The 16,724-nt window shown below is 37.3% G+C and overlaps 1 protein-coding gene across 2 annotated transcripts in view; it reads left to right on the top strand.

Moving 5' to 3' along the window:
- Positions 1–16,724, top strand: part of LOC125255036 (E3 ubiquitin-protein ligase RNF123) — a 193,753-nt gene that overhangs the window by 117,518 nt on the left and 59,511 nt on the right. For both annotated transcript variants that reach the window (XM_048169943.1, XM_048169953.1), the window contains exon 36: positions 12,328–12,455. In XM_048169943.1, the coding sequence (XP_048025900.1) occupies positions 12,328–12,455 (128 nt within the window). The remainder of the gene's footprint in view (positions 1–12,327; positions 12,456–16,724) is intronic.

Genomic DNA, 16,724 nt, shown 5'->3' with positions numbered 1-16,724 from the left:
CTCGGTCATAGTTGCACAAGCTTGGACTACTGTCAGGGTGCATTATCCTCTGAAACCACTGCTGTTGGCCACTGCCAAAGGTCTTCAAGAAGCCCTACATACACACACACTCCTCTGGGTCCCTCTAATACACAACCCATTACTTCTTACCATCTTCACCAGTTTCATATCTCTGACTGATTGTCAAGGGCCACAATTTCGACAGGTTTCTTGTCACTCTTCCTCAGGCGAAATATTTCACGGGCCGTTTAGCAAAGACAGAGTCTTAGTTGCTCACTGTCAACAGTCCCCCGATATGACATTGTTCTGGAAAATTGGTTTCCTGGCTCTAAGCTTGCTCATTTTTCAAAAACAATACTGTGGAAGTGAAGGAACAGTGAAGGAAACATGCAGGAAGACAGGAAGAAGAACCCTAAGGTTAATAGCTTAGTCTCTCTTGTATATGTTTCTAGACAACCATCAATTTGAGCCGGAAGTTGGTTTGCACCTTTTGATAACATTGACCCTAGAGCCAGCAAAGTGTCTAACTACTTATTACAGCGTCCCTGCTGACGTCTTTACCGCACTTTCTTCAGCATGACATTTCTATCTGCTCCCAGAAACACCTTAGAAAGCACTTTCAAACTGCAGCAAGTACCATAAAGTTTAGACAACCCCAGATACAGTATTACTCTTCCCAAGAGCGTCCTAAACATTGTCATTGGCATGGTGATACCATTTATCACCCTGTGACAGTCAGTAAATATTTTTTGAAGAGGTTATAATATATGACTCATGGGAAATGGCTTGGCTTCTGAAATGATATTTAATGGAAGCAGCCCTCAGTTGTTGATAGATGCTGTACAAGGTGTTTGTGTGATGGTGAAAGACCTCAGGGGTCTGCTGATGAATTCAAGACAGACAGACATTTAGTTCTCAATGGCCGGGTAGTCAATCATTGAGGACAAACAAAGTGATGTGTCATGAATGTGCCCCAGAAAAGCTTTGTTTTGTAGGGAAAGAGTAGGTGGTTGAGTCTGTTGCAGCTAAGAAGTTCCCACTTACGAGTTTGGAAATTGCAATTATGATTTGACGTGTGTTCATTCTGACACTGCATTGTTCTACTCTTTCACACCATTGTATGTATTTAAGTACCGTGTACTTTAACATGTATTTTAAGTACCTAGCACAATAGTGATAATGGTATACCAAGAGTAATATCGATGGATTCGATCACCCTTCATTGTTTTCCGCATAATTCTGTGGTAATTACTCAAATTTGCGCTTGTTCATAAATCATAAGTCTTTTTCCAACAGTCTAAAGAACTGTGGATAATAATTATGTTTTTTCCACTTCAAGAAAGTATCAAAAGGCATCTACGGACCTGGGAAATATCACTTCATCTGCATATCTCTTTTGATCTCTGGCAATTAGATGGGATGTTGCATTATTGTCAAGACGCTGCATGCATTCAATTCGATCTGCAATCTAAGATCTTTTTGGTGGGTGTAAAAAACCGAACTGCAGCCAGACAATTCATAAACACAAAAAGAAAATTGAGGCAGGCTGTTTTGCCGTACTCTACAAATGTTTGAGACAGACTTCATGCAGAGGAGCAAACTGAAGGAGAAAATTTGAGGCATTGCCTCTAAATTGCCTCTTTTGTTGTCTACTTTCTCACTATTGAGCATAATAAAGCACAGTGCTGCTACCAGAGCTGAGTTCATGTATCATTTTATAGTTATATGAATGCCTGTTTTGTGCAGTATCCCTTATTTGTGTACATTTGAGTGGATGTGTGGAGCACCTAAAGAATCAGGTTCTTTTAGAATACATTCAGATCAGAGTTCAGAGTCATCGGTCCTAAACAAATAATTGAATATATTATTCCTATACAGTGAAGAAGAAAAGCTCATAAATAAAGAATATGTAGGTCGGAGAAGCGGGTAGTGCACTTGTTCTGACATGTTTCATGGTAGTCTCAGCCTCAGACGCCTACAGTCTGTCCACTGACCATCTTATACTTATTGCTCACAAGAATGCAAGAGCTTCTTAAAGGGATAGTTCACCCAAAAATGAAAATTTGATGTTTATCTGCTTACCCCCAGGGCATCCAAGATGTAGGTGACTTTGTTTCTTCAGTAGAACACAAATGATGATTTTTAACTCCAACCGTTGCTGTCTGTCAGTCAAATAATGGGAATGAATGGGAACTTGATCAATAAGAGTCGAAAAAACTTGCTTAGACAAATCCAAATTAAACCCTGCAGCTCGTGACGACACATTGATGTCCTAAAACACGAAAAGATCGGTTTGTGCGAGAAACCGAGCAGTATTTATATCATTTTTACCTCTAATATGCAACTATGTCCAACTGCGTTCAGCATTCGCTTAGTGAGGTCTGATCGCTCTCTGACAGTAATGTCTAGCACTCATTGAAGTACATGCGCGAGACATCACTTCCGTTGTCAGAGCGCGATCAGTACTGAATAAACAAAGTTACCTACATCTTGGATGCCCTGGGGGTAAGCAGATAAACATCAAATTTTCATTTTTGGGTGAACTATCCCTTTAAATAATCAGTTTCAGTCTGACTGGCATGTTTTTCTGCATTTCCTAGGATTCTGTGGTGACCAGTCTGCCTGGAAATTGAGCTTTGTATACTTTGCTTTTTCAATGCTTTTTCAATTAGTGCTTTTGAGAAAGTACTAATTACTTGTTTTGCCAGTGATTTGCCAGCCAGTTAATGGTATCAAATCATTTTTAAGTACATATTTCCATTTACAGAATGAATAATGGCTTTTAATACTCAAGGTTTCTTGCTGTTGCCTATAGTGATGATTATGCAAATTGTTGTTATTAGCAAAACAACAACAACTACTACTACTACTACTAACAATAATAATAAAACTATTGATTTATCAATGTATAATGTATGTTAAAAGGATGTAAAACTTCAATGAATGGCTGATATGTCCAGTGCAAAAGTTTAGTTTTTATTAATTTATTTCTAATTTTACTATTTATATAAAAAATACTACTGTTTTGTCTCAATTTTGCTACACGCAACCATGTTGCAACAAAAAAGGGGAAAAAAAGGAGCATTCAGTATACAGTAGAGTATTCAATTTGTGCTCTTTTTTTGTTAATTTATTGAAAAAGTAAATACTTCAATTTCTCTTTCAATTTCACCCTATTGACCAAGGATAGGCAACCTTATGCCATGCGGAGGGACAATCACAGAATTTCACACCTCCGGCCGTGCAAATTGTTTATTGGATCTGTCTGCAACTGCAGGATAAAATCTCACACTTTGATAGTATTTATAGCTCCTAACTTAATAAAACAGGCTATGTGACTGATAACTTCAAAATATACATCCATATGCAAGTTTGAAGAACTTTATTTAAATTGAATACATACACCTCTTTAGCTGTTGTCACATGTCAGTGATTAGGTTGCTGACCCCTGCTATATACAACCCTTTTACCCATGAGCTCCTTGTAAGCTCTGTGACCAGCCCCAATTCTCTAAAAGCATGCCAAATGCAGTGTATCCAGGCTTGTTTTTTTTCTTTTTTTTTTGAGGATGTGAGGGAATCGTGAGCCGTGTGTATGTAGTGATGGAAGCTGTTCCAAAAGCCTCCCCCACGCTCATCTGTCAGCCCCGCTGTGCCTGGGAGAGGCAGGATTGAAGTAGAGTCGCAGAGAGGGGCCAGTGAGTCAGTGTCTGTCTGTTGGGGGCCACAGACGCCACAAATAGCCTCTCCTGTTTACAGGCTCGTGCTCTTGGAGAGACACCTGCTGTCATACTGGGATGCTTTACAACTCAATTCCGATTGATATATTTCAATATATAAAAAATTAATATATAATAGGGGTTAACATATTTATTTCCTTCAGGGGTTGCAACAATTAGTTAGATTCCTTTTGATCTAGTTCTGTTTCTAACTGACATATACAGTAGTGAGTTGTTTACGTAATAGGTAAACATTCATACGCCCACTTGTTGACTAACCGGTAGAAAAATAAGTAGCTGTGAAGCCTTAGAACTAATTAAAAGTAATTAAATAACAGGTTTAAATCAGTTTAAACAATTACATGACTAATAAACTAATACAACTTATTAGGGATGCACCAAAATGAAAATTTTGGGCTAAAACCAAAAATTGGCCGAAACCACATGGCCGAAAACTGAAACTGAAGCTGAAAATGACTTTTTTAAAATAATTATTATAAATCTTATTCAAATTATTTTTTTTTGTGTAATTGTATTATTATAATAAACAATTAAAGCCAAATTATTAGCCAAATAAATTAACCACACTTTTATTTAAAGGGTTAGTTCACCCAAAAATGAAAATTCTGTCATTTATTTACACCTTTGTTTATCTTCAGAACACAAATTAAGATATTTCTGATGAAATCCGATGGCTCTGTGAGGCCTCTATTGCCAGAAAGATAATTAACACTTTCAGATGCCCAGAAAGCTACTAAAGGCGTATTTAAAACAGTTCATGTAAGTACAGTGGTTCAACCTTAATGTTACGAAGCGACGAGAATAATTTTTGTGCACCAAAAAAACTAAATAATTACTTTATTCAAAAACATCAAGTGATGGCCGATTTCAAAACACTGCTTTGAAGCTTTGGGAATCTTTTGTTTCGAATCAGAGATTCGGAGAACCAAAGTCACATGATTTCAGTAAACGAGGCTTTGTTACATCATAAGTGTTTCGGAATTTAAATACTTTGCGTGACTTTGGCAGTTTGATACGCGATCCAAAATACTGATTCGAAACAAAAGATTCGTGAAGCGGTGTTTTGAAATTGGTCATCACTAGATATTGTTGAAAAGTTATTTTGTTTTTTGTTTGGTGCACAAAAAGTATTCACTTTATAATATTAAGGTTGAACCACTGTAGTCACATTAACTGTTTTAAATGTCTTTAATACCATTCTGGGCATCTGGAAGTGTTAATTATCTTGCTGGCAATAGAGGCCTCACTGAGCCATCGGATTTTATCAAAAATATCTTAATTTGTGTTCTGAAGATGAACGAAAGTCCTACGGGTGTGGAACGACATAAGGGTGAGTAATTAATGACAGAATTTTCATTTTTGGGTGAACTAACCCTTTGAAGTAACACACAACAATTGGACAGAAAATAGGCCTGTATTAAAATAATGTTAAATATCAACATATTAATTTCAGTATATCAATATATTATTCTTCATTCAGTTCTATGCAACAGAATCAGATTTAACAGATTTATTTTTTGACCAATTATCAAAATAAAGGATAGTCCTACGAAGCTATTATTATCAGAGCATGTGAGCAGACAGCAGGAAGTGGATCAGTAAGAGGGTAGCGTCATTTTACCAGCGTTGCCTAGCATGGCTATACCAACCACACCATGTTACAATACAGTAGGGCTATTGCAAACAGAAACAAACAAGTTCAGAGAAATTTCAACTCCCAAATTGGAGTGTTGGGGCCATGAGTGACTGAGCTGAGAACGCACACGAACATGGAGCAGAGACATTGAGCAGTCACTTCGAAGTTGTGCATCTTCGGAAGCAGAGCCACTTGCAGAGTTACAAAACATGCTGTGCAAGAGTGAAACCTGATCGCTGAACATGGAGGGGCGGGGTGGCATAATTTCAGCTTATTTTTTCTCTTTCAGCCAAAAACTGAAAATTCCATTTTCGGACTTCCTGTCTAAATGGATGGTTCTTGCACAGAAAACCCCCCAAAGTTGACTAGACTAAGTGTCTATGCCTACCTAAAGCTACTGTAATTTCTCAAAGATTTCTATATTTTTAATTTGCGATTACTGTTGTCTTACCACAAATAGCACCATCAAACTGTGGTTTCTATGCAGAAACAGTGGTACAATTTTACAGATTGATCATTATCTATGCATCTGTATTCATTTTAATGAAAAAACCAAAGATGAGTGTTTGAAATGCAATCAGTTTGAGACTGCCAGCACAGTCGCCCTCAGAGCGCAGCAGGAGGGCTGCCAGGTGCAGGTTGTGTGGGCACTGATCTTGTGTGTGATTTATTTGTTTACTAGACCTCTGTTGTTTGAGCATTGTTGCCCGTTCAGCCCTGTCATTCTGCATGTGTACTGTATTGCTAACTTTGCATGACAGCCAGCCGTGCTTTGTAAACACAGTAGCCAGCTGGATGTGTTTGTATGTGGGCACAAACATATTTGCTCAAGTGTTTGTCTCCCATTATGGACGTCCTAAAGGTTTGCTCGTGTGTCTGTACATCTACAAAGGATTTAGTTTCTGCTGGAACACCATTTCTGCCACAGAGATTTTAGGCCGCAGGGGAGTGTGGAGTAAGATGTGTCACCTCCTTAATCTAGCAATCTGTGCACCGTTTTTGCGTTAAAAAAAGTATATTTTATTTTATTTTATAAAAAAATTAGTGCAGGTTTCCCCACTCTCGCTGATTTACAACAAAACAAAAAACATTTATTCCTTTTGTTGTGTTTATTGTTTTGTTTTGGTTTGTTTTTGTTTTCTTTTGTTTTTTGGGTATTTTGTTTTGTTTTGTTCTGAATTGTTGTTTGGGTGTTTTGTTTTTGTGTTGGTTTGTTTTGTTTGGCTTTTTGTTTTGCTTGTTTGTTTGTTTGTTTTTTTCTTTTTTCTTTTTTTGCTTCTTTTGTTTTATTTTTGTTATAATTATAGAAAATATATTTTAGTATTTTAGTGTTTATTTTGATCTGACTTAGTCTCTTGTAGCCAAACCTTCAGACTGATGGCAGAAGGTCTGGACTCCATTTTATTAGCCAAGAACTGCCCAAAAGCACATCTGACCTAAATGTAAAGCAAACAATCAAAGTTAGTTTTGATCCGTGTCATGTTTAGGGGCATGAAAATGTAAAGTCAATAGCTATGTTTCCATCCAAAGTTTTGAATTTAACTTGTGTGCAAATTTGGAATATCGCATAAAACATTTACAAATAAAGCACGGTTTCCATCCAGTGAGTAAAAGAGAACAAAATCGTCACTTCCTCATAAACTGACACTAAATATCACTAAGAAAAATGGAAGTTGCTGTGGTAGAAGTCACTGTATGTAATAATTTCTGTATATAATAAATTACTTGCCCTTCAGATTACGCAGATGAACCGCAATAAACATTGTCTTGTTATCTTGCATTCAGATGCCTGGTGTTTGTGAACGCAATTGTGTGAGATGCTGGGATTTATACCAAACCACTTTAATGACAGACTTTGCCGGTCCACTAGTTTGTTATGCTGCCCCATTGCAAAATCACGTCTTTTTTGATGCGCATCAAGCAATTTATTTAATAAAAGTGTTTCCATTGTAGTTTATGCGCATGTTTTCGTATCGCATAAAAAATGTATACGGCTCATTTGAGCGCTATGCGCATCTTTGCGCTTCCATTCAGCGGTTTTTAATGCGATATCCCAAAATGCGCATAAAAATAGGTGGTTGGACACATAGCTAATGATCCTACAATAACAGACCTCACCTAATAAATTATTAATTCAAGAACGTTGTGCAAGTTTACTGCAACAGTGGCGCCAAGAACTTTACTCATTGTTACAGTTGTAAATACGAAGGCATTCTTCTTCCATGAGGGGGTTTGTTGTCAAGATGGCTTTGATTCCAAGGGGACCATTAAAGAATGTGACACACACTTCTCCCAACAGATGACAACTTTCGAGTGTTTCCCATTTAGTGTTTCTTATGCATCAGACGTTCAGCCAGCAGTCCATGATGTCTGAGGCTGAGACTAGATCCAACTTGGTGACAGACCTTTATTTCCGCAAAACTTGTAGGACTGCAGGGGACTCTATTCAGTGTTACCCTATTCTCTTCTCTGTTGCTCTTTCTGTTTTCTGTTTACCTGTAGATGCTGCTCATTTTCAAACCAATCATTTCACCCACATAAGCAATGGAGGGAAAAAAAAAAATACTCCATAGTGCATTATTAAAGGAAGTCCTTTTTCCTTTGATTGCATCATGAGGAATTGTACATGAGTGGGTGTATGCGGTCGGAAAAACACACATGAAAGATTGATCAGTGAGGGTTAGATATACACAGTAGGGGTGACGGGGAAGCTCTGTTTGGGTTTTAATGCACAGCCATTAAGGATGAAACTCCATAAATCATCTGCCCATGGTACTTTTTTGTCTTTGGAAAATGGACAAAGCAAAAGGATGTCAATTTGAATCCTTTGACTGTCAGCAGAAGTGGTGTATAGATCAGTTCAACATCTTGTCTTCATCTGATGTGCCCAGATGTGCAAATAAGGTTTATTTCTTTCTGAAGAAGCAAGACATATTTATTTGTTAGAAGTATACTGACCCCATCACATGAGTTGTGTATGACAGGAAGAGCTCTGTTCTCTCACAGTCTGACAGCTGCGCTCCAGTGAACAATGTCTGCGAGTCTGTCTCTCCCTCTGTCATTTTTAGTGGGGTTTGCCAAGTCAAGCATCACTATTACTACATAGGGTTACAGATTTGTTTAGAAGAGAGAGAGAGAGAGAGAGAACCATAGCCTTGTGGGCTCTGACATATGGTGCAAAGCGATTGGGGCAGCCAGCGTTTGTGTACCGACTCATGGTAATTTCTTGATCCCATTCCCCTTCCTCCTTTCCAGTAGGAAATCAGTGAAATGAAAGTTTTAGCTTAGATTGTCCTGAATAATAGCAGGGATGTATGTAAGGAGAAATTGTTGAGCAGGATTTATAATGAGCGATGATGACGGTGCTGTGTGTTTGCTGCGGTTGTCGAAGTGGCAGGTTTTGTTATAGTGCAGCAATGTTTCCTCCTGTGCAACTGTCTATTCTCCATTCCAGTGATTTCACAAATACTATTTTGATATGTATTTAAAAAAACAAAACAAAACAATAAAAAAAAAAAACAACAACCCAGAGTGGAGCCAGTGAGGACTGGGAAAAGTAACTTAATTAGTAAATTAAATGTTCTGTAATTTAAATCTGGATTGTTTAACTGTTTAATTATAAATAATAATAATAATAATAATAATAACTTTTATAATAATATTTTTATTTTTAAAATGCTAAAATTAATATACTTTCTGTGAGGGCTGGGACTGGGAGAATTAACCTAATTTGTAAATTTATTAATGAATTAATCTAAATTGTTGAACTTCAAAAATAAATCTGTAAATAACAATTTTGAAGAATTATTTTCATTTTTTGTTGTTTTTGTTGTTGTTGATGATGATGATATTGATGATTTTTGGTATTTATTATTTAAAAATACTAAAATTATTACACTTTTTTTAGTGAGGATTAACTTAGTAAATTAAGTTTTTCTGTGAATAAATCTGAATTGTTTAACTGATTAAAAATATAACAAATTTAAACATATTTTTTTGAATATTATTATTGTTTTTTATATTAATAATAATAATAATAATAATAATAATAATAATTTATTTTTAAATACTAATATCATTACTGTTCATTATTTGGAAGTTCACTGTTTAAATATATGTTCTTTATGGTTACAATTTTTAAACAATATTTTATTTTATTTTTTTTTTTCAATTTTAAACAATGAATGTATATTTTTTATGTTTTCATATTTAATTTATTTATTTATTTAATTCTTTTTTTTAATTCAGAAATTTAAAAAAAAGCCTTTATTTGCCATTCCAACCTAAACTTTCTTACACATAAAGTAAAAAGCTTTTCTCTTGACCAAAAATCACATTAAATATATTTTTTATGTTTCCATTTGCTCAAATAGCAAAAGAAAAACTCCACAATAGTGTTTTCACAACTTTCACAAAGGAGGGAAAAAATATAGAGCGAATGATAACGGCAGTCAGAAGAGAGAAAGATGTAATTTTTACCATCACTCCCATAGCCGCTGTATTAGAAACACCCTCACAGCAGTGTTAACTAGATTTTTTATTTTTTATTATAGTGTTATAAATGTACATACGTTTTAAAAAAAATTAAAATATAAAAAACTTTGCAGGATTTACGATATTGATGACCGTTAAAACACATCATCACGGTCTGTGAAAAGGATCTACTGTATTTGAATTTTAGATTGACATAATTTTCCCACCCCACATATCCAAATTCCCACCCGTGGATGGCATCCTAGTAGTGCCACCAGTATTTTAAGTAAAAGTAATGCGTTACAGTATGGTGTTACTCCCTAAAGAAGTAACTAATCGTATTACTTATGTAAAGTAATGTGTTATGTTACTTTTGCGTTACTTTTTCTCTCCTTGGCTGGGCTTGCTTGTTTGTTTTCTATTAACAAACATAAAATGTAAAGGCCTTTTTACAGCAAAAGTGAAATGAATAAGCCTCAGGCTGGAGGAAATGCAAATTCACACCTGTACAGTAGAGGGCAACACTCAAACAAACCTTTCAGCTGTGCTGCCATTCTATTCTTCGCAGAAGAATAGGATGCAGGAGAAGAAAGTTTAACACTACTTCAATTAAAATAAATAAATAATAATCCAAAAAAATTTATCAAAAGTCATTTTGCTTATTAGTATGGTTGAATTGGATCATCGAAGGTCAGCAGCAAAGACATTGATTAAAGGGTTACTTCAGGATTTAGCATTAAGCTTTGTATTAGTAGAATACCACTAGTATTTTCGAATTAGCGTGCTTTCCCCCTTCATATCAGCCCGAGATGAGAGATTTATGCATTTTTATTCTGTAAAAAAGCCTCCGATGACGCAAAAATCGTCATTTTGCGTCATCGGAGGCTTTTTTGGCCAGAGGCTTAAAACTACAGCCAGTAATAGCAGGTAGTTCCGCATTTTTTCACCACGCCCATACATATGCGCTTTTGAGGTTACTTACGGACATAGATCAAAGATTTTATCAAAAGTGGGTGTCAATTATATTTTTAGGCTTACAGTAATTCACTTTATTTTGTCTGCACTACATCAGTGGTTCATCTCGCAAATGTATCGGTCTCTGCAGTCATCTCAACCAATACAGCAACAGGCTTTTGTGGTAACATTAGCATAAATAGATAAATAAACTCAGTTTTACAGAACAGAGGCTTTACTTTGATAACGGTCAACTTATATGCAACTTATATGTAATTGTCTATCTAACGTTACTTTGCTAAGTTTGCAGTTTTACTGCTACCTACAACACTACATATAGGCTACTGTGTTATCAGTCTAGTATCAGCGAGTCTTACCTCTAGGCGAATACGCTTAGTACCAGATGCCCAGGCTGTTCGTCCTCTGGGAAAGTGAATATAGATGGTATCGCGGTGTCCTTCAGAATGGTTCTCTTCATTGCAAGGATATTTGGTTCGTAGTCCTCGTGCTTGAAATGGAGACTACATATTCTGCGGTTTTTTAGGTTTTCTATAACGGTGTCATCTCCAAACTTCGGGTGTTTGATGGCCCGCAGCCACTGTTTACATCGCTCCAAATCTTTAACTTAATCGGAAAATGATGGAAACTTACTTGTCCTTTCCTGGTTTTGGGTGTACATCCAGGTACAAAGCAATTTGGCACCATTTCGCTGTAAATGTATGAACTAACTCACGATTTATTTGTTTGAATTTTCCTGAATGCCGCCTGTAACCGATAGGCGTGGTTTGGGCGTGGCCTCGCAAGGGCAGCAAAACAAGTGCATTCTGGGAGTTGTTGTCTTTCATCCACATTAGTCAAAAATACATTTTCTGCCTTTTCTCAGTCTAGAAAGCTCCAAATTCAAAAATAATTTCACATTTCTACTACATAAATGACCAATTTTAAATACACATTCATCTTTCCAGGGGTGAAGTACCCCTTTAATAAAGTGAGATTAAATACATAAAGTATATATTTTTTTTCATTTATCATATTTAATTATTGCAGGTTTACATTTTGCATTTCAATACTTTTAGATATTTTGAGGAATACTGAATCAGTTTTTGTGCAAGTGAGATGAGTAAATGCATGATCACATTTAGTCTAGAGCTACAATAACCATCATGTTTACACAGTGCACACAACACCTCTGCACTCTGTCCCAGTTTCTCTCAACATGGGGACAGGAGAGGTGTCAGTCAATAAATGGGAAAACAAAGTTACCTGCATTACTTACTTGAAAACTAACTGAGATGTTTTGTTGTAAATTTAAAAGTAATGTGTTACTTTACTAGTTACTTAAAACAAGTAATCTGATTACGTAACTCGCATTCCTTGTAATGCGTTACCCCCAACACAGAGTGCCATTGCTTGGGATGGACTCTTTTGACTCTTAGCCTGTAATCATGACACTGTAGCAACTACATAGCAACACCCTGACAACCACCCACAACAACCTAAACATCCTCATTCGTTTGTCTTCCAGGATCTCAAGGGCTGCATCTGTGCTGTTGTCGGATCCTTGCTTCCAGCTTCGCTCCATTCAGTACCTGCTGGGAGAAGGAGAGGTTGGAGCCATCGGCGCTGACAGCAAACATTTCTCTCTGCACACATGTGAGTCATGACTAAACGCATCGAGGGAGGGGGAAAGGGGGGGTGTAGCAGTTGAAGTCACAACAGCATCTCACTTTTGCATTTTCAGTGGGATGTTAAATTTAGTCCACATTGTTTTTTTGTCGCATTGCATGCTTTGATATGAAACGTTTTACAGTCTAAATATACTCTTTCTTAGAAAAGTCTTCCATATCCAGTGACGTGAAAGTAATTGTTTGTTCTTAAAATAGCCTCGGCTCTGCCATATCACTCAGCTCTTATTTCAAACACTAAGATCAAATCCGTGCAGTGATTGAGATGTATTATAATTATAATCTGCTATAACTGGCCTTTACGTAAATGATTTATTTCCTCTTAGCAGGTGAAATTTAGATGGACATCAGGTATGAAAATTTTTATTTTCCAGTCTGATTTCCTGTAGCTTGACTGGTTGAGCATTATTCTATCAATTAAATTCCCAAGAACACAATAAACTGATAAATTTTTAAGTCACTTATATTTGGACAGCATTATGATGAGAGACCCAATTTTAATTAATTTCACACTAATCCAAACAAATTTATGAGCTATCCTTATTATGGCTTGCAATCATTTCCAAATTGTAATCTAATTAATTAATTATATGCTGCATACTGAATCAAGTAAGTCATGATTAATCACATATTAGTTTTTGCTGAAAAAAGCATTAAAGGGGTCATGAACTGTGAAATCAAAATTCCCTTGATCTTTTGACATATAATAGATCATTGTACTATTGTACTAATGCTGCGTTCTAGGCAGGTTTTTGAGCCCGTAAGTCACGACTTCAAACCACGACTCGCGACTTTGTAGCATTCCAGGCAAGTTACGCCAAACTGCCTGAGCACAAGTAATTTTGGTAGCTAGATGTAAACAAACCAGCATGGCGGACAGTACGGGCCTTATGCTTATTTACAATCATTTCTACAACATACTTATCATTTCAGACACATAACATTGTAATACATAATCGTGTGTGTATTATTTATCATTATTATATTATTATTGATTTGATTGCTACGTTATATTGTCCTAAAGTCTATTTCTCACCATGTACCACTTGCATAAACACCGCATCCGTAGGGGCTGCCATTGTTGTTTCGCGGGCTATGTGATGTTAGAGCGCGGAACTGGGAGTACATCGATCTAGTACGAGTTCACGGGTGGGAAGTCACGGGTTTGACTGCCGTTCCAGTGCACTTTCACTGGAAAAACACGGGTTACGGGTTGCCTGGAACGTGGCATTAGATCCACGCCTGGTTCTACATCACTGCCTGTATAGCCCCACCCACCGATTCGCGTTTTCGCGGTGGGGGTTCAATCCCTAACTGCCTGACAGCACCAGTTCCACATGTAAGACTTATTTCGTATGCAAACATGTCAGCCAATCACAGCAGTTGGTATTAACACTGAAGTCTCACAGCAGACAAAAACAGAGCGTTCAGACCAGAGGGCTAAAATCAGGGTAAAAATATAAAATAGCCTTTTATTTCTCAATTGACCATTTTTGATGTAAAATACTAACATTATAACTTATTATAACATCTCAGGAAACACTATGAAATAAAAATAATAATAAAAATGCAGTTCATGGCCCCTTTAAATGAAGATCATTTAAAAGTCTTAATTTACTAAATTAAAACATAGACAAAAAATATATATTTCTTAAATAATGTTTAAATAAATTGTAGTATTATTATTATTATTATTATTATTATTTTGAGAAATACATTCTATTGTACAATAGTAATATATTTCTGTCATAATCTCTTCAAATTAAACCAAACTTTTATTTTGATGGGTTGTAGTGAAGACCTTTCAGTTTCAGAGTGTATTTGACAATGGAACAAGCAGATCGTATATAGCAGTCTTTAATATTCACAGACCATGTCACGGTTTGATTTATTGTGCAGTTCTACTTAAATCTACTTTCGATTTATTCATCCATTCATCAATTTGCGCGTCTTGTGCGAAAATTCCATTTTCATGACTGCATCATAAAAAAATCATAAGTTATAAAGGAAGGATGGTGTTCTCAAATATAGGCGAACATGTTCAGTATATTTCCTCCTTTTGCAGCCACTTTGTGTCTTTGTTTTTTCTATATTAAAAGTATTTCCATACTGCAAATTTTAACTTCTTTATTGACAGGGGATAGAGATTAGAGATAACAGCCTCTGTGTGGGTGGAGCAAGTTGAGAGTCTTAGCAGTCAAGTGGAAAGAAGTTGCTTATGCACAGATGAGATTCTCCGTCTGAATTTTTTTCCCAATACCGTAGATAAACAAATGTGCATGATATAATCACGTGTGTTCATACTGGATATATCGTCATACTGTTATGCTGTTACAACCCTACTTCGTACGTGTTTAACATTGGTTTTGCTATGTTTCACAGAACCAAAATATGCTGTTGTTGTAATGTTAGCTATAGTAACAGGACAGTTCCCTTTCGAAAGGGAACTCGCACTGCGTGTCCTAGGGATTTCTATGGGGAATGTCTCTGGCATGCCAGGTGTCTGAAGTATCACTGGTGCGACCGTGAGTATAAAAGTCCACCTGTGAATAACGTCATCCTCTTTCTTGTCTTCAGGATATCAGTTTGTTTGAATGTGTGTTTATTCCGAGACAATTTAGTACTACTGTATAGTGAGCACAAGCACTAAGTCGTTTAAACAGTGTGTTCCTCCGTGTCAGCGTTATAGGACACCAGATGACACACACGATGTGTGCGTTATATGCACGGGTGAGGAGCATACATGCTAAGTCCTTGAGGGGGCTGTTTGCGTGCAATGCGAGCGCATTCCCATGATGAAACTTTGCTCTCCTCTGGCCCTTTTTTCGAGGGAAATGAGCCATCCATCTGTGCATCGCAGTTCAGGACCTGTTGCAGCTAAGGCAAGTAGGAGACTGAAGTCGTGGGGCTCGCAGGTGGAGCTCGCGGATGAATTTGAGAGAGGTATGGTTATTTCTCATTCATCTGTGGCTGACGAGGGAGAGCTACTTATATTATCTGATCTGGCAGTGAGCGCACTTCTTGCTTCAAGCCATGATGAGCAAGACATGGCTGATGAGACTGATGATGCTTCTGAGTGCTCTCAGTCCGCTTGCCCCGCATATGACGAGTTATTGGATGTTATGGCCCGCGCCACGGCGAGATAAGATCTGCCATGGAAACGCGAGAAGCACAAGCCCCCTCACAGCCGCCTCAATGAACGTTTCCTGTCAGGACATAACCGTCCAGCTTGTACCTATGAACCGTCCCTGAAGCTTGGACCTATGATGTTTTTGTCAGTTTGTTTACTTTTACATCCGCCTTTCTGTTTGGTTCAGCATTAGTGGCTAGTTGTGAATGCACTGTCTGACACCAGATAGTTTACTGAGTAGTAGACTCCCTTAGTGACTATTTTGTTTTAACAGGGGTTTTTTCCGCTTCCTTGAGCTTCACTCAGAAAGCGTTATCTTTACTTGTTTTTTAAATAACTAGTTTTCTGTGTTTTTTGACATTGTAAGGCCAATGTTTTAAGGCCTCTGTCTGCAGAGCTCCACCTGCTGGTGATTCTGAGTTGTTAAGCATTTTAAGCCTTTTTTTTAGAATCTGCTATCAACATCTGGCTGTATTGATGCTTTTTAGCTTGATTTAGCTTTGATTTTTATAAGCGTCGTTAGGCTTCTTCTCTTTTGACAATGTTGTCTTTATTAAGGCCTCTGCTCTCTAGAGCTCTGCCAGATTGCCATTGGCTCTCTGTGAGCCTCCTTGCAAGATATCATGTGTGTGGAGCATTGTTAGGCCTCCTCTCGATTAGAGAGTCGTTATTCTGAGGCCTCTGCTCCTGGAGCTCGGCTTTTATTTGTTTAAATTTGAGCGTCATCAGGCCTCCTCTCACTCAGAGAGTTATCTTTGAGGCCTCCGCTCTCTTGAGCTCTGCCATGAGAGCAGCTGTGAGTTAGTCTCTCTATGAGCCTTCTTGCAAGATATCATGTATGTGGAGTGTTGTTACGCCTCCTCTTGTTAAGAGAGTCGCTAGGTTGAGGCCTCCGCTCATAGAGCTTGGCTATCATTTACTAAGTCATCAGGCTCTCTCTTTAGCCTCCTTGGTTAATATGAGCGTCATCAGGCCTCCTCTCAGTTGAGAGTTTTCTTTCTTGAGGCTTCTGCTCTCTTAAGAGCTCCACTATAGCAGTTGAGTTGAAGGCACTCTGCAAGCCTCCTCACAAGATGTCCCGTGTGTTAGGCCTCCTCTTGATAAGGG

This window comes from Megalobrama amblycephala, linkage group LG2 (assembly GCF_018812025.1).
Source record: "Megalobrama amblycephala isolate DHTTF-2021 linkage group LG2, ASM1881202v1, whole genome shotgun sequence".
Classification (NCBI taxonomy): Eukaryota; Metazoa; Chordata; class Actinopteri; order Cypriniformes; family Xenocyprididae; genus Megalobrama; species Megalobrama amblycephala.
This window is presented reverse-complemented; position numbering and strand designations above follow the sequence as displayed.